Raw genomic sequence first — 25,182 nt, 5'->3', positions numbered from 1 at the left:
GATTTCTACATGTATACATATAATGTATTTCGAGATTCTAGGTCTGGCCACCGGAAGTATGTACTGTGACTTGAATCTCAAGAGGAATGGATTTTTCGCTGAGAGTGTGAGGAACGGATCTGTGGTTGCAGTGAAAACCCATTTGTTCCAAGATTCACACCTTGCCCATTTTAAAAGAGCCATCCTGCTCACAAGAGACCCGAGGGACGCCTTATTGGCTGACTTTAACAGGGAGGTCACACACAGTCACACCCAGCTAGCCACCGACCAGGTCTTCTCAAACAGTAAGCATGTATTAACCACGTATCTTCAAAAAGTGTACCGATACATAATATAATACATAATATACATATACACAAACTTCTTCAATAGATAAATTTTCGTGGACATTTGATGACAATTAGCTGCTGACGATATCCCACCAATATAGTGTGCAAGCCTACAATTTAAATCATGGATGGAAAAGCTGGCCAGCAACTTGGCAAGGGTCTATGGTTATATCCCAGGCATTCCGGTTTCCTTCAACCAAAAGACTGACCGCCACCGTGTCAGTAAAATTTTAATACAATATATATACGACAAAAAATCTATCAAGATCTTTGGATTTGCTATGTGTTCTCTCTGTCTATACCATAGGGTGGGAGCTGTACTGGATGAAACGGATACAAAAATGGCAAAACTTCCACAAACACTGGTTTAAGTTCCAGGGGAAATTACTGCTTGTCCATTACGAATGCCTGAGGAGTCAGCTGGTGAAAGAGCTTACACGAATACTGGAGTTCCTAGGCATGGCAGTGCCATTGAGACTGCTGACCTGCATTGATGTCTTCAGCAAAGGACAGTTCAAACGGACCCAGAACGACACAACGAAAAGGCTGCGTAAACTTCAACTGCATAAACTCTATAACGATTCCTTCATTAAACAGATCAAGATGCGTTTATATAATGACGTCCAAAATAACACCACTTCAAATATAGACGTAGTCAACAATTTCCTGAACAATAGTGGATGCTTGCCGTAAGAGTTAATGTGTATGAATGGAATCTTTACTACTTTTGTATATGTGAACAGGTGTTCCGAAGTCCACACCTGCATGCGTAACTGTTCTTCATAAGTATACCACTATAGATCTAATGGTCAAAATACTCGCTCTCAGTTAAATTTAATTATCATCATCAATAAAGAACTTTTTGGAAATCACTTTTAATTGATAATATTTCTTCACTATTAATTATCAGGCAAGTCACTGTCCGAGAGGCTGCAGGCGTCTGTCTCGTAAGCGCGTTCACCCCAGAAGCAGTGGCCGAAAGGTTAGAGTGTCTGCTTCATAAGGACACTCGGGATCACACCCGAGTCAGTGGCCGAGAGGTTTATAGAGCATCTATCCCGTACGAGGGACACCGGGGCTCCACACCAGAGTCAGTGGCCGAGTGGCTGGAGTATCTGCCTGGTAAACATCCTTAGTTCACACTTTGAGTCCGTGACAGAAGGGTTAGAGCGTCTGTCTCGTAAAGCAGGACATCAGAATGTGTAAATAAAAACAGAGCACAGAGGGCGCTTTATTTCAGTATCGTTCTTGATGCAACCCGCACCAACCGCAAAGAAATGGACAGTTAAAATCTCATCTGCGAACGGTGAACTCGTGTTACACTTTCGCATTCGAAACCTCGTTCTCGTGTTGGATCAACACGAGTGTAATTAAAGCGGGATACCCGGGCTTCACAACCGAGTCAGTGGCTGAGAGGTTAGAGCATCTCTCTCGTAAACGGGACACCCGGGGTTCACACCAGTCAGTGATCAACAAGTTGCACTGTCTGTGTCGTAAGCAGGACATCCAGGGTCACACTCGATTCAGTGTCCGAGAGATTAGAGCGTTTGTCCCATATGCGGGGCAACAGGGTTTCACACGCAAGTCAAGGTCCGAGAAATAAGAACGTCTGTTCTATATCCGGGGCAGCAGAGGTTCACACGCGTCAATGGCCAAGAGTTTAGAGCGTCTGTCTCGTATGCGGGGCACCCAGGGTTCACACCCGAGTCAATGGCCAAGAGGTTAGAGCGTCTGTCTCGTAAGCTGGACACCTGGGGTTCCCAATCGAGCCAATGGCTGAGAGGTTAGAGCGGTCTGTCTCGTAAGCGGCTCACCCCGGAATTCACATCTGAGTTAGTGAACGAGATGTTAGAGCGTCTGTTTCGTACAGCGGGACACTCGAGCCAATGGCCGACAGTTGGAGCGTCTGTCTTTAAGCAGTACACTCGGGTTTACACCAGTGTCAGTGGCCGAGAGGCAAGAGCGTCTGTTTTGTAAGCGGGACACCTGGTGTTCACTCCGAGCCAATTGTCGAGAAGTTGGAGCGTATACTTTGTAAGCAGAATACGCAGCCGAGCCAATGGTGGTCAGGTTGGAATGTCTGCCACGTAAGGGAGGAAAGCCCAAATTTCAAAAGCCCGTGGTTAACTGATCAGGGGTCTTTTGTAAGTAGACCGCTTTGGTGGCCTAAAAGAGCGTCCGTCTCGAAGTCCCCGATAAAACCCGGGCAGGGTCATACCAAAGACTTTAAACATTGTACTTACTGCTGCCTCACATGACGCTCAGCCCTGAGAGGTTAGAGCAAGCAAATATCACTGGTTGGCCTGGTGCCAGTATAATGTGACTGGGTGGGGTGTCATGTCTGGTGTCTTAGGCATGATACTTCAGTCCCGGCAGCACTTTAGCGGCATGGACTCGCCATGCCACAAAAAGACATAATATATGTACCTTAAGTCCTACTAACCTCTCGTCATCATATGGCCGACAAATTGTTAAGTACGACGTTAAACCCCAAGCATTCATTCATTCTTCTCTATGAACCACAGCCTTCTGGCGGAGGCAACAGGATATGAATATGTGGTACATAAAAGTGGAATGGTCTACTACAATTTATTTTTAATTTATTTATTTGATTGATATGCCGTACTGAAGAACATATAAGTCACACAACAATGGTCAACATTATGGTTGGAGGAAATCTTGTAACAACCATAGGCTGATGTGTTACTGGAGAGGAAGCCTACATGGCAAGAGCTGGACGAACTTACAACGGTCGCATTGAGAGGCGCCTGCGTCATTGTGCTTCGCTAACACTATAATCACTCAACTTTGGGGCTTCCAACACCAACCAAGGGTTGCGTATGTATATATATATCGAAAAAAAAGGGTTAAAGATCACGCAAACAAACTAACCTCAATATAGCTTAATTACATTAAAACAGTAGGGTGTCTTCATTTTCAGTAGGTCATTTCCCCGAAGTGCAAAACATTGCATTAACTTAAGAATAAAGCAGCATGCATGCATCTACATACAATCACTATCTGTTATTTTTTTTTTGTTTGTTTTGTTTTTTAATTTACCAAACAGAAAACAAGTCAGTAACCTACGCTGTTCATTTGTTTTATTCATTTGAATGTCGTTTGGAGGTAACGAGATGTCCTCTATAGGTTTCCATACGTTTAAATCTGTATATAGTCGATAATCTCTCACTCAATACAATTGGCACAAAGTTTTACGATTGAAGTACGCCGGGGGGCCCGGTGTACACCACCCACCTAAACATAAATATGCACCATATATTCGCTGACAAAACGAAATCAACTTTCAGACTCCCCTATCTTTTTGTATATTCATCCAGGAGCGGAAAAAATTATCGGACTGAGGCGAGACAGAAGGTTTTTCCTGTAACCAAAATGATAGGCTTGTAGGCTTACTTTTTAACTCAGCTAATTCAAGCTAATCTTCTCAAACATAATGGCAGATTTGTTGATGGAAGATGATATATCAATCCTCTCTGTGTTGGGAGATGATGGAAGATGACTTTTAACTCTAACTGGCTTCCTCTCCAGCGTCGTGTGGGCAGGTCCCCCCAGCAACCTGCGGATGGTCGTGGGTTTCTCCCGGGCTGTGCCCGGTTACCTCCCACCATAATGCTGGTCGCCTTCGTATAAGTTAAATATTCTTTAGTACAGCGTAAAACACCAATCAAAAAAAAAAAAAAAAAAACAAACAAACAAATCGACAACCCAGCATAGGGTCTACTTTATTCCACCTAGCCGGTTTTCACTGGGTCACAATTTAAATTGCATTTAATCTGAATATCACTTGAACCGTTGTTTTTGGACTGTTTAGCAGATTATTCCAATTTTAATCAGAACTCTTCACAAGCGCATTCAGGACAAATGTTTAATCTGGGACTAATATAATAAAGAATCAGGCCCGGTTGTCTCCGATTTAATAAATGTAGGCTATAAATGTACCAGTCCTTGGTCGTAGGCCTACATATGTTTTAAAACGAAAGAGCAGAAGTGTCATCAATAAATATAGCTGTCAATTAATCCCCTTTCAGATTGTGCAATCTTTACCCAATTTGCAGAACTGCGTTATCATGTCATAATCCAACGCTCAATAACGGAACTTGAATCGGTCATAAAACTATGCAATTCCATCACCACCTTGGAACTCTCCAACATACGAAGGAAGGAAAGGTACCCGCTAAAAAATGGACGCTGAGCTTTTATGTTTACTGAAAACTGATCGCTGTCAATGAGCATGTATATCAGAAAGAGATAAATAAGTAAGCTTTTACTGTTCATACTATTACTATGGTATCTTTAACCGTTTCTAGTTCGCTTGCCAGAACTAGAAATACAACCGAATACATGATTACAATGTCATTACAATGTGTCGGTGTACAGTGCTTTCGTTGTGTTGCTCGAAGAAAAGCTGTTTTTGTTGTGTATAATGTGTCAGTTTTAATAACTGATAACAGTCAGCATTGATTAATACATCAAATGTGTTGTGTGTGTAGGCTTGGTGTTTTCCTGTCTTGTTATATGTGAGTTATACAGCTGTTATATCTGAGAAGCGCCCTCTTTGGCTTGCTGTTTCAACAGCAAACGTTGATTACGATTTGAATGTGCCTTCGTTGTTGTTGATGTCGAGTTGTATATCCAATCGTCGGCAGTTGTAAAGACTAGGTTTGTGCTTTTCTTAGTCAGTGAGTCATTTCTTAGATGCTGACTGTGAAAAGCTGGTTCTTCAATGAAATGACATCATTTTACCAGATGATAGCCACTAAATATCATATTATTCAGTGTCAAGTCCAGCCTATGCTGGCTTCCTTCGCGGCCGTACGTGGGAATGTCTGCCAGTAAACTGCAGAAGGTCATGGTTTGCCCTGGGCACTGCCCAGTTTCCTTCTTCGACAATGCTGGTCATCGTCGTATGAGGGAAATATTCTTGAGTGTGGTGTAAAACACCAATAAACAAACATTGAGGTATCTCTCACTCGCTCATCTAAATAGACCACTCACCAACATGTTGTCACTAGCCTGAGTACTTTGACTGTTGGTTCAAGAATATTTGGATACGCCATATTTATGGCTGCTCAATCTGCACTCAGAGACCAGCAATGTTGTCTCAGTGATGGGGAATATGTAGCAATGCAAATAACCACTCCAATTACCTCTAGCAGGCCAACTCTGCACCATAACATCTCCCCTTCAAATCCCTGCACAAAATTTTGTGATGATTATCCAATAAAGTTTCTTTTCACAAGTAAAATCCTTCCAGCCTATACCGTCACCAGTGATTTCTATACAACTACCATTTGCTTGGGTCGTTTGACCTGGTCATGGGAACACTTGAATCATCATCAGCAGTTGAACTCCTGGACTCCTGAAAATCTTGACTTTATTTAAGGTAGTGCTAACTTATGACACTATAAATAACGCAATAAATAGTTCAAAAAACTTAAGAATTGTGTTGCCCAAATAATGTATGAGACTAATATTATCATTGCTAGAAAAGAAAAAAAAATACAAAAATGTGCTTATTGGCATGTTCCCAAAATTTTTTCACTCATTTTATATATGTGGCGGCCATCTTGAAAGCCCACCAGTACCACATGATCTGGAGGCTTTATCCTTAGAAACGATACTTTATTGGATTATAATTGTAGTATTTTTGGTGGCGCTGCGAATGGGAAGGGGAAATGTTATGCCATGGATTTCATCAGGTAGAGGTAAGTGGAGTGGTTATTTGGGTCACTATATGTTTCGTACCATTGAGACAACATTGCTGGTCTCCGGCTGTAGTTGCGTAGCTATGAATATGGCGTATCCAAATATTCCTCAACCAACAGTCCGTGTACTTGGACTATGTTGTCACTTGAACAAATCATGTTCTGTTCACTTTACTGTTTACACCAACAGCAAAAGCTACAAGGTGTGCCGATCTTCAATGATGACGGTGACTGCATGGTGGCCAATGACCTTTTTAGGTGAGAGAGGGGAGATATTTCATTTCTAGTGTGTCACAGTGTTAATATGAGTAGGGAGTGAATTTCCCAAGTGTTGCTGCTTGTAGTGGGGCACAGTTGATCATCTATCTGATTTGAACTGGGTGAAATTTGTAAAGATGTTACAGACAATAATTTAGTAACCTTCAAGGCAGCCATGTTGACATGCATATTGCCATTTGCCAAGTTGTTACTAGTACAATATCCCAGACTTGAATGTACATTGAATATAATGCTGCACAAGTTACCATGTTGTCAGATGACAAGCTGGTAATAAACTATGCAGCCAACGACAGGCAGCAAAATGAGTGAAAACATTGTTTATGTTGCTGTTCATGCATTCTAGGAAACTAGTGAAAAGTATTGCTTTTTTTTTTACTGAAACAAAAGCACCAGTAATAATGGTGATAAGAATATTTTATTGGGGCTTTTTTTCATATTGGATATGTTTATATATATAAATATTTCATAATTAGATACTGTGCTGTAGCTCTCCATTTGGTATATAGATGGACGGTGAGTAAAAGATACAGATACATATATGCAATTATATATTTTAGTTGAAGTGGGTTACCTCACACAGAGCAGAAATTTTAGCAGCATATGCAGGTCGTAGTGGAATTTACTCAGGTGATGATAAAGTTTATGGGAGCCTCCATGGCCAAGGTTGGTGAGCTAGTGCAGCACAAAGACTCAAGATCCTCTCAACAATGTGATCGCTGTGAGTTTAGGTCCACTTCATGTTTGCTTTGTCTCTGTTTGCACGTGGGAAGGTCTGCCAGCAACCTACAGATGGCCGTGGGATTCTTTCCACCATAATGCTGGCTGCTGTTAATTGAAATATTCCTGAGTACAGCTTAAAACACCAATCCAATAAAGCTAAGGTTTTTGGAAAGTGTGTTTTTATTTTTTTATTTTTTTGTTATGAGATAAGTCTACTCAAGATAACACTTGCTTATTATAGGGTTTGATTTATTTCTTTAAACCAAATTGTGCTTTGTTTACTTGCAGGAGATTTCTATATAATGGCCCAGTGGAATGGGGGAGGGGACTCTGGCAGTGAAACACGTGTTCCTCCAGGCGCCACAGATGATGAGGAGAGGGTTATCCGAGAGTCAACGGATGTTGTGAAGAACTTCATGGCTGAAGCATATCAACATGACAGCCTTAACTCTGTGTCAGAGTATGGCAGCACCACCCCACCCGCACCTTTACTGACTAATTTCACATCATCCCCTTTAAGGTTTGTGTTTTCTGATCAGATATCAGATATTTTTTTTGTATTTTATGATTAAGAAATGGCCTTAGAGGAGCATATTGAGACACTGTGACCTATAACTTCCAAATTTTTCAGCAGCTTATTACATACATGTAGCAGAACTACCAGGAAGGTGGTGAAAAATCAAGTAAAAATTATGTCATTTTTCTGTAAATCTGGGCAATTGGCAAAAAATCCCATGTAATTATAGTGAATTACAACATGTCTGTCTCTTTGAAAATGCTTGTCGTCTTAACCTAACTGTGACTAAGTTAGCTTAGCAAAGGAGAGGCCAGTATTCCAGTGTATCATTTTCTACTGTAACATTGTTCTGTTTTGAATGTGACATCATAATGATGAACTGGGAAAGAAATGTTTGACGTAAATATAATGTTGTCAAAGTTGCTGGCAGGGTGTTTGACAGGTCCCCATTCGACAGTGATGAGAGGCCCAGTTTTGATTTGATAACTTCTGATGTGTCTCTCAGTATCTGTACATAACCTCTGATAGCTGAATGGTTTAACCAGTTGTTGACGGGTTGCCTGACTCTGGGCTCACTCAGAAACCTCACAATTTGCAAAATCAGAAATTGATAATACTGTGAACTGTCAAGTGTCCAGTGTAAATGTGTGATGTATGTGTGCTGTGTTACATTATTGTGATAAACTAAATTTCTAATTTAAATTGAAAACTGTATGCGAAGTAATTTGTTGTACATTTGTGTTTTTAGCACAGAAGCAAGAGTAGGCAGGCAGCTGGCCATTATAGGGGATGACATCAATGAACGATATGCACATGAATTCAATAATATGATCAGCATGTTACATCTGACACCAGATACAGCCTATGAGGCCTTTGCTGGAGTGGCCAAAAAGTAAGTTGTATCTCTTGACAGTTGCGTTATGTTAAATGTGTCAGATGATCATTGTGTTTGATGTTTGTAGCGTGACAAGATTTATTTATTTACTTCATTGATGTTTTATGCCGTACAAGAATATGGAGTTTAGAGTTACATCATAACAAGTGACATCACAACATTTCATACTCCAACCCACCCAAGAACATAATTCAGACAATTAATCTAATCTGTAATTAGTTTACTGTGTTCTGTATACCATCCAAGTGGTGACCCAACGCTAAAGTTGACAGGCTGACCTTTTCAAGTTGTATTGTGATGGGGACTGCTGTGGCCAAGGGGGTTAGCACGTGGTGCAATGACCCTGGAGCCTTTCACCAATGCTTTCGCTGTGAGTTTGTCCAGCTCGTGCTGGGTTCCTCGGCGGCCCCGTGGGAAGGTCTGTCAACAACCTGTGGATGGGAATGGGCTTCCCCCAGGCTCTGCCTGGTTTCCTCCCACCATAGTGATGGCTGCCATCATATAAGTGAAAAATTCTTGAGTACACATGTCAAACACCAGTCAAATAAATAAATAAATAAAGCAATGTGATGAAAATGTTCAGATCTCAGAGGTAAGTTATCTCAAGTATACAAATATTGAATAATTCTCAGGAATTTGATTTAACAAGAACATGACCATTATTCTATATGATGGTTGTCAAAAGTAACTCACACTTTAAAGTTATACATGTCATTTGTGTTTTCTTGCAGACTGTTTGCTGATGGCATAAACTGGGGACGGATTGTTACTTTACTTTGCTTTGGCTATCGAATAGCAATGGATGTGTTGCAGTCTAAGACACGAGAGTTTGCAAAGTTTATGAAGAAGATTATTAGCTATGTTGTAAGGTTTATTGTAACTGAAAGAATAGCAAAGTGGATAGCAGAGCAAGGAGGTTGGGTAAGTGTGGAAAGTCATTTGCAAGTAGTTCTGTCAGTGTGGGAAAATAAATATTTACGTCAACCCATTCAGAGAAAGGAAAGCATTTCTGGATTTATAGAATTGAAAGGAAATACATGCAGGTTTGGTCGGAAATCAATATGCATTCGTCATGATGTACAGCTTTGGTGGCCTACATCTAAGTGCAGACACAAATTATTATAAATAGTTAACATGAGAGTGAGTGCTTGGGGTTTAACGTCGTACTCAACAATTTTTCAGTCATATGACGACGAAGGAATCATTTGGGTGCATGCACGTGTAATGTGCCTCCTTGTTGCAGGACGGATTTCCACCGCTCTTTTATTTAGTGCTGCATCACTGAGACGACTTACCGAAGGCAAAGTAGGCCGCCCCGCCCGAGCCATTATACTGATACGGGTCAACCAGTCGTTGCACTATCCCCTTCATGCTGAACGCCAAGCGAGGAAGTTACAACTTCCTCTTTTAAAGTCTTAGGTGTGACTCGACCAAGGATTGATCCTGGATCTACCGGTCCCGAAGCGGACGCTCTGCCAACTGTGCTATCCGGGCCGGTCCAGTTAACATGAGAAAACACTGTTGAGATATCAATGTAAAGTACACGTACTGGTAATGCTGAATATGGTGTTAGCCTTCATGGGAATGGTACTTTATGTCACTTCGTGATGAAGGAACTGCATACATACTGAATTGTAATTTATTCTCTTTGTAGGCGGCAGCTTTGGCTGCTGATGCAATACCGTCTGTAGGCTACCCGACCCTGTTTACTATCATGGGACTGGGCATCCTGTGTGCTGTTTTCGCCATTGTCCGGGCCAGAAAAGGATGACACAACTTGTAATATAAGGAACTGTAGTAACTCATTGCCTCACTTCATTGATGTATAAAGCAGAGTTCATGGAAAGCATTTAATTATTTAATCCACTAGATAGATTCCAGCGGAGTGTATAACAGAGGTATTAGTCAATGCCAGACGAGTGTTTTCCCAGCAGTGTTGTGGAGAGGGGCTCATCTGAATCACAACTGGCAACAGATTCAGCATAATATTGCTACATATCATGCTATGACAGGGGTACGGTTTTGAACTTGGATGACCGACCATTCTCCACTTTGATCATTCCCATCGTGTGATGCAGCTGCTGCCTGCCTTCAGATTACTTCTATTTATTGTGTGTGATAGGCGACTTTGCAATGCAAATGAACCAGCTAAACTATTGACAATGATATGTGGCATGTTTTTGAATATTTGGATTAAAAATATTTGGAGTGATGCAGACAATTTATATTCATGGGCATATTAAAATTGATGTGACATAAATACAGTACAATGAAATGAGGATTAATACTTAGTATACTTTTGTTACTTTTGTCTTTGTAGATACAGTATATTTTATGAATTCCATTAATCTTACCAAAGTGTCCTTTGTTGGTACCATTTTAGGACGTGTGGACTGGTGAATGAAGTATTCTACAATGTCTGCAGGTCAAGCATTGGTCGACCTTTATAATCCAGGCTCAATTGTATATCTGTGTATGATGATCGTGTGTTCAGAGTTGAACACTTCTGACAAAGTATTGCGAGATTTGCCCAGTTTTGGGGTATTTTATTGTGTAAATAAAGCCATATTATGGCTGTTAAACATCACAATTTACGCTTTCCTTGTCCTTTTGAGGAATCCCAGAAGATATTGTTCTAATTTTTCATACTGTATACTGTAAATGACCTGAAATGTTGCCTATAAAGTGCATTTTTAGTGACAAATAAATGTCATAATTATTACTTTTGGTGCTGCAACGTAAATGCCCCCATTGAGGCCTTCTTCCTAACTACCAAACCAAACCCCAAAACACCATTCTGAGATAAATGGAACTCCCAGAATCGGAAAAATGAGTAACCCAGTCAAATTCATGGATTAAATTTCAGGTCATTTTCAGTGCTTTAGATGTAGAAAATGGTTAAGAACAAAATACTTTTCAAAGAATGACTGTTGCGCCAAAGTAATGAGACTACCTATTTCAATATCTAAATACCTAGGTGAGAAAACAACGATGACATCTATATTGCATATAATGTTTTTTTCAAATTTCGTCTGATGTGTACCAAACTGACCAGTGCTTAGAAGTAACTGGATTCAGTATTTAAACTAGTAGACTGGTACCCTCCATAAGACTGACCGCCATTGTAAAAGTGAAAGACTTTTTAGCAGGCTTACGGTGTTAAACAACATCTGGATGTATCACTTGAGAATTGGACGCTCGTATGTTTTGGTCATCACAGCACAGTCTCAATACAGGAGTTTAGGGATCTGTTCATGAGATCCAACAGCTGTTATTGCATGTCCATAAGAGGTACAATTCTCAGTGGTTGCTTCACGGACAAAGTTAAGTTAAAAAATAAACTGTCAACTTATTTTCAGTATTTATTCTACCAATAGGAAAATACTACAACACACTGCCATTATCACAGTCTTACAATTATAACAAACAGGATCAAAAATCATTTAAATACCTATTTTTTTAAAATCCAAATCCAAAACAAGCACAAATCCAGAATTCCATAACAGCAGAATATATGGTAACAATTATAGATTAATCTGGGGAATGGGTTAACAAATTTTCAAATAGCATTATTTAATTACTGCTACTTTCAATAAATTTTTATATAACACCCTGGCAGTTCAAAGTAACAAATATGTACATTAATATAACACTATAAGCCTGACATTAGTTAGGTATTACTAACACCCAATGGCATGACTATTATTGCCACTGTTTTCTAATTTAAGTTTGAGATCTGTGTTCAGGCTATAATGCATTTAAAGGAGATTCTTCTTGGCTAAAATAGAATAACTGCACATGTATAACAGCACTTCGACCACAACATCTCAGTCTCAGTAAATGTATGTTAGAAACAGTTTGTTAGAATTTAATTAGACGAATGAATGCTCCAAAAATTTCAGTTTTAATTAAGCACACTAAAATATTCAGCAACATTTTTGTATACAATATTTATTGTATTTTTTTTTTTAAACTTATAATTCAAGCTAAGTGAAATTCTCTTTTGCATGCGTAGTATAGAATAAAACACAAAATTCAACACTTCCATCATTATGTGTATATGCAAAAGCCAACTCTGAACATATGCGGAAAGTTGTACAGACAAAGGGTTTATACACATCATAAACACTGTTTACTCTGAAAACCAGAGGCTACATGTGCCTTTGTATTGGTATCACAAGTATGTGCATGACTGAGATCCTGAATAACTAACATGTTGTAGAATAAATCTGTATAACATACCAAAACTAAATCCTATGCCATGTACAAATGACATCAAACTATGTCATATAATCATCACTTTGCACAGTACTATATAATCATCACTTTGCACAGTACTATATAATCATCACTTTGCACAGTACTATATATTCAGAAGAAAAATATGTTTTCTCGAATAAATAAACTGTGATTCCTAAAATGTGGCAAAAAACATGCAGCAAACAGCTGATAATGAACTGTAACCCTGATTTACAAGTTACACAATATGGTTGTTTAACAGGTTTGTTACAACATAAGTTGTACAATGTAATACCGTTCTTTTCTCCACAACTATTCAGAAAATACATTTTGTAAAATAATCTTTCCGCATGGATGTCGTTTGCATTTTCCATAAAATAAGTTTCTCAATATAAAATATAAATGTATGGTATCCTTATCTACCAACATCTTCAGTTAACAATTAGTTAAGGAACTAAACAATAAAACAACACAGTCATTTAAATGTGGAACTTGATCAGTGAAGCAGAAAAAATTCCTCATAGTTTTACTAATACAAATTTAACAAACTGTCAACAGTCAGTACCGGTTCCATGAGAATATCATAATGAAACTATGGTAAGACCTGTGAGTTGAACAGTGCAGTTGACTGATTGGCTACCGCAATTCGTAGGTCCTTATTTTTTTGACTGATTTCTTCTAGATTGCGAAAATGCTGTATACGGTTGAGTTTGGCAGCCCGACTCCTTTGCTCCTGTGCAGCAGCCATTCTGTCAGCCTCTTGCAGCTTGTTGTGAACTTCATCCCATCTGGCCTGTGACCTCTGAATTTTGACCTCCTGCCAACATAAAAAAAAACATTGTACATGAGACAGGTCATTGTGTAAGAACTGTCCAACACTAAGTTTTGGGCTGGTAAGTGACCCTGTTCAGTGGCTCTGTAGACAAGTTATGCACTTGTACTGTTGTATGATTGCCATTCCACATGTCATATTTACTGGTTTGTAGACTTTGTAGACGGGTATCAGTATTGTCACTTATATTGTATTGTATGATTGTAATGATTTATTTTATGGATAAAGACTTCAGATAAAGACCGTATTTTACCTTAAGTCCACCATTTTTTCAAGTGACACATTATTTTTTACTCATCTTAATTCATCGATCTTGGATCATTGGCCACTTGAGAGTTTTTTGTGACGATTGATGAATTTCTTATCAAAATAAGTGTTGGCATCAAAAGTATCATTTCAATATCTGTCCTTCAGAATGAGCATTCCTAGATACCAAACTTTAGGTGAAATACAGTTTTTTTCTTTATGCAACACTTCTGTGTGGATAGTACAAAGATATTAGAATCTACTCTACAACATATAGAAGAGATGAAGTTGTCCATACAATCGACAGAACTTTGTGTTTATCAAACAAGTTGTGCGCTTTTAGTGATAGTGTTACATGGCTCTGGTGATATAGGTTATAAAATGAGGCAGTTTGACCATGTTTTCTAGCTATGGCTGTACCATGGGCATCTTTCTACAACAGGCAGACATACTCTCTATGCACGTAAACATCAAGGCCCAATTATTAAAAGATATGCTCGGTATTAAGTTTAGTCTGGGCTAAAATCCCATAAGTTTTGCATTACCACAAGATTGGTAGTTAAATTTAAGCTGGGCTTAACTTTTAATGGTTTTGAACAACCAGCTCCTGCATTTACTAAGAACAGAGAACTGTCATTAGAGAACCTCACCTGCTGCCTCTGCACCTTTTCTTGCACCTCCTGTGCCCTCTCTGCCCATGCCTGTTCTCTCTGTTCACGCTTGGCCACCTTAGCTGCGAGACGACGTTGGTCTCTCTCATTAGCACAGTGAGTGTTCTCAGCCAGCTTGACTTGTAGTTCCTGATTTATTTTCTGTTTGGCCTCAAATGTCCTCTGGATGGTCTGGTACTGCTGAACCTGACGATCTTTTTCAAACTGAATCTGACCGAGGATTTTTTGACGGTGCTGGTCAGTCATCATTTCCTTTGTCTTTTCCTCCTCACGCACCCGATATGTAAACTCTGTCTCTCGGGCAATCACTCGAGCTCGCCTAAATAGGGAAATCATTATCTATTTATACCAGGTATCTAGTATTTTACTCTACTCATTTATTCATTATCTGTGGAAATTAATGGGAAGATGGCATATTTTTTAATCCCTTGAGGTGGTACTAGTGTGAAGTAGGACCTTGAGTCATCCTTACAGAAAACAGTGATTAAAGCGCAATGTTGTTATCTATCAGTTTTTACTGTCACATTACATTGTATTTTATGTAATGTCATTTTAATGAAGCCATTAGATTAAGTTCATAAATTGCCATAGAACACATTAAACTGAGCAATATGCTAGTATACATAACATAACATGTCCCTGACAAGTACCACTCCTGCTTTGCTGATATACCTACTGTTAACCTTGATCACATACCTGTACTCTCTACGAAGGTCCTCTGGGGCAAGAGTCAGTCTCTCGCGCACTCCCAGAGCCACACCCACCTCCGAGTCACCAAAAGTCACAGGGCGTGGCTGTGCAGGAGGTTGGGGCTGTGCGGAGGGCTTCATCAGCTGTCCCACAGAGTTGTTGTAGTTGTGCTTTGCAAACACATCCACATACCTGAAATTCGGACTCGTCCATTCCAGTGTACGCACTAAAACCACAAAATCACAGCAACACTGACCTGACTGACATTAACAAGGCATGTGTATGTTACATTTAAGTCTACATGATAAACAAGAGCTAATGATACCATGGTAAGTCTACAAAGCTAAGTCAAAGCAAACTCATTTATGTTACATATATTATACATGTACATGTATTTGATCATCACACAGCTGACAGGGCTTCAACTTACCCACAGAAACATGAATGTGTTTTTCAGGAACTCTCAATACTATGAACATATTCTAATTCCTGCTAGTATAAAAGTGGAGCATCTTTTCAGACTTCAGGCTCTACTAGAGTTACTGTTTTTGCCATAACAATTAGTCTATAACACATTTTATTTCAGAGACAAATAGAAGTCATAAAATGTTACTTTTTTGAGTTGAGTTTTACATTTTGCAAGCAGTTCTCTTCAACACAAACTTTAAACGTCTCTCTGAGGACTCTCAGAATCTGACATACATGTAATGAATAACTTAGTTATGAACTGTATGTACTTGTACTGTAAATTTAATGTACATGTATTGCTAAACAGTGCATAATTACTTAAGTTCCATTCTTATAATGTGAGTCAGAAACTTGTAAACATGATTGGTGCTATACACATGGTACTAGTATATTACAACAGTGAAATAAAATCTGTTATACACTAGCAGAATGGTACTCATATTTAGACTGAGCTGGCGTAAAGCATACCTGGCTGGCTTCTAATATCTGGATTTACCCTGACACCTGACTGCCCTCTGGCATCTGGCTGGCTCCTGACATCTGACGGCATCTTGGTCACTGGCTGGTATGTCACTGCTTGTTGGTAATATACAGCTGGCTGGTGTTTTACATCAGGCTGGGAATTTCTGACACTGCGGTCCTTTGGCTCCAGAGGCGCTTGCATCATTGTCTGCCGAAATGGCCTGGGTTTACTTAGCCCTGTGGTCTTTGCGCCAATCTCTGGCGTTGGGTCACTCCCCCAGTATTTCCAACCCGGTTTCTGCCGAGGTTTGCGCACCTTGGCTGACTGATTCCTCCTGTAGAAGACCCTGTACTCTGGTGGTAAGCTACCCAGGTTTTCCTCATTCTCCCACAGTTCTGGGCTACTCCCGTGACCGCTGTCGTATCCTCTGTCTGTGCTCTCCTCCAACTCGTCCCGGAAACTCACAGACTTCCTCAGGCTGTTTTCTCCACGCCTATCGCGTCGTAGCAGGCGCTCATAATCAGGCATCCTCTCACTTGGGGATCGGCATTCCCTTTTTCTCCCTAAGCTTTCCTCTCTTCTGTCCTCCTCTAGCCGTCTGGCTCGCTGACGCTCCAACTGCTGTTCCAAATCGTCCTTCTGCTCTTCCAGTTTAAGTAGCTCCAGCTCCCTCTCTCTCTTTCTTATTTCATCCATCAGAATTTTGCGTTTCTTTATGCCGTCCATATCAGCTTCTTTGTCTCGCTGCTCCCTTTCTTTCACAGCCTCATCATTAAGTCGCTTGATTTCTGCCTCCCTTGTTGTGATCTCCTCTCGCAGTCGCTCAATCTCACACCCCCTCTTTACAAGTCTCTCCTTATTCTCACTTTCACTTTCTGTCTGAAACTCACTGTTCCTTCCTTTTGTATAATCAGATTTGCCCAGGTGCTCCTCCAACTGGGAACTTACCTTTTCCTGCAGTTCCTTCTGAGTTAAATTTGTCCCTGGGATCAGTGCATCAATATCTTCACTTTTAACAGCACAGGGGACCTCATCCTTCCTATCTTTATAGAAAATGGGATACAGGGGAGTGTAATCTGGGTACCTGTACAAACCAGCATGCATTATGACTGGTTCATAGCGGAACTCTAGGGCTGGGGCTGGTGTGAATGTAGTTGGTTTTGCCAGAGGCCCTGAGGTTGGATAACCTGGCAGGCTCTCCTGAGGATAACTGGTTTGCGCTTCCAGAGATTTCCTGGCTTCAGCTGGCATCTTCAGCTCCAAGTCCAACCTTTCAAACACCTGCATTGGTATCCAAACAGCAGTGTCAAGGGGAACTGCCTCTGTTTTACCATTGCTAAATATCACTGTGATTTTATAGTCTTCGTCTGGACCTAAAACACAAAAATATTTGATGTTATGTTTATGCACCCAAGAGCAGAAGTACATGAAGTACATCAAGAAATGCTATCATGCACCAGGCACTAGACATGACACTCCACAGTCACCTGTACTGACAGGCACCAACAGCAGAAATACATGTACATGCATCAAGAAACACCATCATGCACCAGGCACTAGACATGACACTCCACAGTCACCTGTACTGACAAGCACTAAGAGCAGAAGTACATGCATCAAGAAATGCCATCATTCACCAGGCACTAGACGCAACACTCCACAGTCACCTGTACTGGCAGGCACCAAGAGCAGAAGTACATGCATCAAGAAATGCCATTATGCACCAGGCACTAGACAGGACACTCCACAGTCACCTGTACTGACAGGCACCAAGAGCAGAAGTACGTGCATCAAGAAATGCCATAATGCACCGGGCACTAGACATGACACTCCACAGTCACCTGTACTGACAGGCACCAAGAGTAGAAGTACATGCATCAAGAAACACCAGCATGCACCAGGCACTAGACATGACACTCCACAGTCACCTGTACTGACGAGCACCAAGAGCAGAAGTACATGCATCAAGAAACGCCATCATGCACCAGGCACTAGACATGACACTCCACCCAGTCAGACTGTACTGACACTGGGTCAACCAGAACTTCCCCTATCCATTTAAAGAGTGTGTCAAAAGAGAAAGTACATGTTCTTAAACTGACCTGAAATGTATATGACCAGCCTTAAAGCCATTCAGAAGTAGATGTACATGTATGTGTCATCATATACTCTGTATACAAGTAAACAACTGTGTTTATAGTGAATGTTACCTTGTGCCTCCCTCTTCTCTTGGCCGGTAATCACTGTCCCTGAGCAGAACTTTTCCCCTTCAGGTTCCCAAGGAGCAAGCACTTTGTCCCCAGGAACGATGGCATGGCGCTTAGCATCCTCAAATGATATGATATCATAGACCCATGTTTCCTGATACACGGTGTCCTTGAATTTCCCATGCTTCGTTGGGCCAAATCCTACCAGAAACTTACTTTCCAGGATCTGCAAAAGAGATGAGTTTAAATTATAACCCAAGAAACCCTCAAAACTATTTTGAGGCAATTTTGAAGTCTATTTGAAATCTCTTACACTGCAAGCAAGTTGAAAATAATAAATGAAATGACTCAAGAGCATATGATGGGAAGAATAGCTATTTTCACCAGAAAACAAGAAATTCATTAAATATTAAAACATTTGACATCTGTCATGGAGACAAAGTTTAAACACATTACCTGACTCTGAACTGTGGCAAGATAGAAATAACTATCTGTATTGCTTCTTGCCAATACTCTCTTTCCAATGAGAAGAGCTCCTGCAGAAGGAGAATAACCTAAGTTGTCAAACTTATCCAACATCTCCTCTTGTGCCTTCAGCCATCCCTTTGCTGGGCGGTATCGACTCCATGGCTGTGGGTAGTAATGGTAAGGGAACCCTGGATATATAAAACTGTGTGGGTGACAGCAAGGGTTACAAAAGTGGTTATTGGCCAGCCACACCTTATGGGCAAGATTTAAGGTGTCCTCTGGGTCAACCTGCAGAGTGGTAGAGACACTGCATGACTTGCTGTTAGGATGCATCGTTCCATTCACGGTCCGGATCACCCTCCTCTGGGAATGGTCTATTGCCATGACAGGGGTGACTTTATCAACACAGCCATGGTTTGTCAGGGTGACTACATGGAATGACCCATAGGTCTCTGAGGCCAAATCTTCCAGGAATTCTGATGCTGCAGCATTGATTTCCTGTGTGACGAGATAGATACAGTGAATAGGCCGTCCCTGGCCCGCATAACCTACGTGGTCCAGGATGTCCTCAGGGTACTGGTCTGGCAGTCCATCTGTCACCAGGTAAACTGCATCACAGCTGGGATCAGACAGTGCTGTCAAGAGGGCATCTTGGGTATTTGTCCCTGTTTTGGGTGACAGATCTTTGATCCAGGTTTTTGCCACACTGACCGTCTCTGGTGTACACTGAACCATCTTGTCCGCCCATTGTGTCACCTCTGAGTTGAATTCAATTAAGTTGAACTGCGTTCCTTGGAAAAATGTGGCCCTCTTGGATAGTGTTTCTATTAAATGTTCCTTCACAGCATCTAATCCAACGTACATACTACCTGAGGTGTCAATGCAGAAGGTGACATTTTTGTCAGGAACCAACCCAAACATTGTGGGAAGGTTATGGGCAACAGGTACTTCAGACATGGATCCTGGTATTTTAATACCTCACCACTTTTATACCTGAAAATACAAATAGTGACATTAACATTTAGCATGAAGAAACATGCCAGGGAATGCCCCTAAAAGAGGTATATGACACATAAGCAAAGTTAAAATATTTCCAGAAGAGAAAAAGTATTACAGAGAAAATATCAACAAAGAATGCTCCTTTGTCTAAAATGTTACAGATAACAGCCAACATTTCATACAGCCTATATAAAGATACCTGTACAGTTTCAAAAATCAGAAAGCCTGACTTTGGTGCATTAAGCTAAGGGGGTCTCAGCCAGATACGCCTAAATACATTTAATTACATTTGAAGTATTTGACATAGGTACATGATCCCCTCACCAATTAATGCTACCATGGTGTACATTACACACTAGTTGTAAGACAGCCTTCATGTACAGCTTTTCAGTAAATTATTTCAAAGTGAATCATGAATTACTTTTCAAGGCAATAGATTCAACAACTACAGTACAAGGAAAGTGTTGGATTATGGTTCATATTCATTTGTATATTTATTTGACTGGTATTTAACATCATCAAGAACACTTCACTTATAAAACGGTGAATACGCTTGTGAATTAAGGAAACCAAAGTGCCGTTCACTTAGTCAGATACTGTACGGTAGCTGGCAAATAATTAACTAAACTGAACAAAAATATAAACGCAGCACCCAATATTTCAGATAAAATGAAAATTAACTGCATATCAAATTCCTTTCAATACCATTTTTCACAGGGGCATAAAATGGACTCTCAGCAATCCATTTCCATAACTGATGGAAACAGACAACTGATGGTAACGTTGAGGCAGGTTATGAAACAGGGGTGGGGTAAGTTTGGGAAATTCCACACTTCAGTACTGAGTGTGTCTGTCATTTATTTACTGCACTGCTTCACATCGTCAACGCACAGACCTGTCAATTGTGACTTGAGGAATGTTTTCCCACTCCTGTGCGAGGGCCAAACGCATCTCTGCAATGTTACCTGGAAATGGAAGTTGCCAAAAAATGGGCCCGTCAAGGACACCAACAGGTGTTCAGTTGGAGACAAATCAGGTGAATACCCTGGCCAGTCGAGCACTTAATGTTTTAGGCCTGTAGAAATGCATCTCATCTGCATACAGCAGCAACATGGGGACGAGCACTGTTGGGCTGAAATGTTAGCCCATAGTGCCCAACAAATGGGACGACTATTGAGCACTATTTTCCTGCATTCAATTTACCTTTGATGACATGCAGTTGAGTGTGAAGGACATGGCTTATTCCCGATCACACAAGTACCCCACCACCACCGTATTACACCCTCCACACGAGGGCAGCGTTGGCACAGCGCTGCCTCCCATCGAATGATTTTTATTTTTCCAAGGCAAAGACAATTCATATTAAAGATGTACTGAATGTTCACAATTTTCCCTTTCTTTCCAAATAGTTCCAATCTACATATAAACATGAAGGCCTGAATGAAACGTGAAACCACCAGAGCATATTACATACACATACATTAACAGTAATGGCCACATACAATAAAAGTTCTTGCATTAAGCTCCATGTTACAGCCAGCCAATGTATTAATAGCCAAGAGTGATACTGACCATCTATATACCTGTGCTTACGTCATACCCACAGAATTAATTAACACTTACGTGCCATACTCAATTAAGATGGTGCTATTAAATATAACTGTCTAACGTACCCAATTACTACCTATCGTTAGCAGCGTATAGTATCACGGAATCACCACAATATTACACTACCTGTACATACGTGTTGTGGCTTCACGGTATGTACATGACAGTCACATAAACAAAACCATCGTTAGCAATTTGATCCTCATCACATCAGCTGATGAGTACCGGCAATGTAGACGTCCATTACCTTCAAATACCCCCCAGATAAAAGGTGAGATGCATCTTCTCGTGATAAGAAGCCATAAATACCAGATTAAGTCCTTAATGGTCGATGTGTCGCTGATTATTTGTTTACTCACCCTGTTACCAACGAGCACCTGTCACTAAGGCCGCCATCTTTAAACAGATAAGTAATCTACATTCACAAATGCGTACACTTAAAAATAGTTGTCCTGATAGGAGATTGCTGTATTCTGTAGAATTACCTCCCTTCCCCTGATAACTCGATTCCAGAGAAAGGTAGCATTAGTCGCGACCTCCATGGGACACGGCTGAAAATGTTTGCTGTCAGCAACTTGCGAGCCGTGTCTACGGTCTTAAAGCGAAACATTGGTTCGGTTAGGAATGCTGGAGCGTAAGTATTGATGATATTGTCTCGTTCTTATACGAAATTGGTAGTACAAAACTGAAACGGCACTGACTCGACGCTTCTGACAACTTTATCAGTGATTACAACATCAACGAAAACGGAAAATCCATGGTATCCCAAATTGCTGAAGAATCTTTAGAGAGTTTTACGCGGCGGTTAGATTTATACACCATTGAAATAACTCAAAAAGGTTTAGGTTGCTATCACGTGGTAAAGGGACTTCAAGTCCTTGAAGAACCAACTATTCACAGTGAGTATCTGAGAAGGGGCCCATTGGCATTGGCTGACAAACACGGGCAAATGGACAAACGTAGCCTCTATAAGTTACTATCCTACAACCAAATCATTTTACACATTTATTGCAATCCAGAAGTTTACCTTGCCACTGATGTAGGCGGAGTTTCTACACCAAAGTCTTAATACTGTCCGAATTTTCAGACTAGGTCTTGCAGCAGATATCGTAATAAGCCTGACGGCATGCTGCAGTTCTAGTCCTTCCATCCTATCTTCTTGCTTTGGTTTTTTCCTGGTAACTTCATTTTGAACAATGTTTTAAGGAATGAAGTTTGCCTCTAACAACTCTTTTCTGTGGCCAAGGTGGTTAGCCTGCCAGCGTGGTGAATGAGCCAGGAGCCTCTCACCATTACAGTCGCTGTGAGTTAAGTCCAGCTCATGCTGTCTTCCTCATTTGCCATGCATGGGAAGAGCTGTCAGCAACCTGCTGATGAAGGTGGGTTTCCCACAGGCTCTGTCGAGTTTCCTACCACTATAATTCCAGTCGTCATCGTGTAAGTGAAGTATTCTTGAGTACAGCATAAAACATCTATCAAATAAATTAATAAAACCTTTTATGCTCATGCTTTTGGGCCCTCTTGGCACGCCAGGGCGACGCAATGACTTAGGAGCTTCTCATGCGTGAGGTTGCTGTGAGTTGAAGTCCAGCTTATGTTGGCTTCCTCTACGGCCAAGGGATGGTCTGTCATCAACCTACGGATGGTTATAGGTTTGCCCCGGACTTTTCCACCATAATACTGCCCACCGTAGTATAAGTGGAATATTCTTGAATATGGTGTAAACACCAAATAAATAAGTAAATGTTCATGCTTTCACTTGAACCTGCCACTGAGTGTGCAAAAACTGTTTACATGACACGCATGCTGTGTTTTTCTGCAGTACTTGGTAGGGTCATATTTCATACACCAGAAAGTTTCATCCAATTCTGTGTTCGTAAGATTCTGTTTGTATATATAACACTGCACATTTTTATTTTTGTATAGGTGGACTTACAGAGAGCCCCCAGCTCCACCCCCTAGGTATATTACAACCACAGCAGAGGTTGTAGGGGCTATTGCTTGGTACTGGTTTCTCTGGCATCTGTGGTACCAGCCAGAACATGTGTTTGTAAGCTAATTTTTTTTTTTTTTTTTTTTTTTTTTTTTTTTTTTTTTTTTTCAATTTTAGTACTCATGTAATGGATACCAGGCATTTCATGTTTTCCTTAACACTGACAGTGGTTCACAGTGCTCACATGTTTATATACATGTTTGTTACTCTTTACTTATTCTGTACTTTGTGCCAAAAGGACAGTGTTTCAAATGATTCATTTCGGATTTTAAAACATATAATTGACCTAGTGGTACAAGTGTGACCATGTTTGGACCTATCCTGACATTTAATAATCCTTAAAGGAGAAGAAAATATAAGTACAAATGTATAATGTGTATGCCCATGTGTGGTCCTATATTGTGGATGAATCAGTCAGAATTATGCAAAATTTGTGGATTGAAAAGAGCTTAACTGTAGATGAAATCCACCATGTGACTTGGGGCCTGGGCATTTGTACTTGTAGCAAGATAGCTGCCACTGCTGGTTGGCTGAAAGCCGACATACCTTAACCCTGAACTGGCTGCCTTCATTCTCTTCAAATAAGGGCAAACCACCAAATTCTTTGATCTGACCCTTACAACACTTTATTGTTTGTTTTAAGTGTGGATGTGTGAATAAGAAGACATCCAAAATTACATTAAAATTGTAGTATGGATTTTTGGTCAGTCATCCTTAAAACTCAGTTAGACTACACATGTATAATAAAGCCTTATATTTGTTTTCATGTTAACAGGGCCATTTCCCTTATCCAGACCCATCCAAATGGACAGATGAAGAGCTTGGTATACCACCAGATGATGCTGACTAACTTAATGACTGTACAGGGAATAAAAACCACAGTGCTTGTATAAAAAAAAAACTTATATTATGCAAGCTGTCATAGCAGTGTGTGGAGAGTTACATTCATTAGTCTTCATTGAATTTTTGATAGGTTGACTTCTGCATTGAGAAGCTATGCTACTGTGAATTAGTTTGTTATCTATGAAGTGCTTCAATAAATGTGTTGTGTAGTACTTTCGCCTTGAGTTACAGTTTTCCTAGATATACCTTACAGTGTGTTGTAGGTTTGTCGCATGTTGCAGTACTTCAGAATTTTTTATCAGGTTTGTGGGTGGGGGAAGCACAGTGCCCGGCATAAACCACTGCCAACACCTGGCAGCATAGCTAAAATAAGGAGAGCAGGGCCTATACTTATCAAAGGTCTTTAGAATATGAGGCATAAGTAAAGAATTCAAACACAGCTGCAGTTAAAATGTATTGCTTCAGGAAGAACAAATTTTGTGCACTAATTCTTTATTACAAATCAATGCACCAACCACAGTTTCCTTCTCTGGGTTCGGCTTTTTACCACTTTGTCTTCTAATGTATGACTTAACATTTTAATTGTAGCTGTGTTTGGATTTCTGACCCAAGTCTTGAGATGTTTGATAAATGTGGACGCTGGATTCTAGCCAGTAACAGTAATAGTAGCCAATCGGCTGGGGCAAGAACAAGGCTTCGCTGAACCATAGGAATTATACATGTATACCACTGACTGACTGATTTGGTGTCTAATCAAAGTGATAAGCCTGCATATGTACCCGTAGCTTGATAAGCTACTTGATTGTCTGAAGTCCGTTTCCACTATAGTTCTGCCTATTCCCCTGGACCTACAGTGCTGGACCCCGCAGTGTTTGTTCTGATGTTATCTTCAGTAAACAGTTTTACTCCTTCACGCAATCAGAAGTTTGTTGGATTATTCAACTCCCGGATGATATAAAACTACGAAACATGGTGTCAAAACTGGGATC

The 25,182-nt window shown here is 40.5% G+C and overlaps 3 protein-coding genes across 5 annotated transcripts; 2 read left to right on the top strand and 1 right to left on the bottom strand.

Moving 5' to 3' along the window:
• The first annotated feature begins 4,517 nt into the window (after positions 1-4,517).
• Positions 4,518-11,025, top strand: LOC135482226 (bcl-2 homologous antagonist/killer-like). Of its 2 annotated transcripts, none has more exons than XM_064762103.1 (5): positions 4,518-4,606; positions 7,343-7,574; positions 8,320-8,463; positions 9,198-9,387; positions 10,121-11,025. In XM_064762103.1, exons 2-5 carry the CDS (start codon positions 7,357-7,359, stop codon positions 10,235-10,237), a joined length of 669 nt encoding a protein of 222 aa, XP_064618173.1. In that variant the 5' UTR covers positions 4,518-4,606; positions 7,343-7,356; the 3' UTR covers positions 10,238-11,025. The 2 variants fall into 2 exon arrangements, with proteins under 2 accessions (XP_064618173.1, XP_064618172.1); XM_064762102.1 differs by lacking the exon at positions 4,518-4,606 and adding an exon at positions 6,227-6,313.
• An 825-nt stretch (positions 11,026-11,850) lies between these two features.
• Positions 11,851-21,748, bottom strand: LOC135482225 (uncharacterized). Of its 2 annotated transcripts, none has more exons than XM_064762099.1 (7): positions 21,717-21,748; positions 18,739-19,743; positions 18,286-18,508; positions 16,081-17,448; positions 15,151-15,370; positions 14,434-14,773; positions 11,851-13,522 (listed from the first exon to the last, which is right to left on the bottom strand). In XM_064762099.1, exons 2-7 carry the CDS (start codon positions 19,705-19,707, stop codon positions 13,298-13,300), a joined length of 3,345 nt encoding a protein of 1,114 aa, XP_064618169.1. In that variant the 5' UTR covers positions 19,708-19,743; positions 21,717-21,748; the 3' UTR covers positions 11,851-13,297. The 2 variants fall into 2 exon arrangements, with proteins under 2 accessions (XP_064618169.1, XP_064618171.1); XM_064762101.1 differs by lacking the exon at positions 21,717-21,748 and adding an exon at positions 21,605-21,707.
• Positions 21,749-21,857: 109 nt separating this feature from the next.
• LOC135462031 (NADH dehydrogenase [ubiquinone] 1 beta subcomplex subunit 2, mitochondrial-like) lies at positions 21,858-24,405 on the top strand. The gene is made up of 3 exons (XM_064739366.1): positions 21,858-21,991; positions 23,284-23,407; positions 24,126-24,405. Exons 1-3 carry the CDS (start codon positions 21,915-21,917, stop codon positions 24,198-24,200), a joined length of 276 nt encoding a protein of 91 aa, XP_064595436.1. The 5' UTR covers positions 21,858-21,914; the 3' UTR covers positions 24,201-24,405.
• Positions 24,406-25,182: the final 777 nt, after the last annotated feature.

This window comes from Liolophura sinensis, chromosome 1, assembly GCF_032854445.1.
Source record: "Liolophura sinensis isolate JHLJ2023 chromosome 1, CUHK_Ljap_v2, whole genome shotgun sequence".
NCBI lineage: Eukaryota > Metazoa > Mollusca > Polyplacophora > Chitonida > Chitonidae > Liolophura > Liolophura sinensis.
This window is presented reverse-complemented; position numbering and strand designations above follow the sequence as displayed.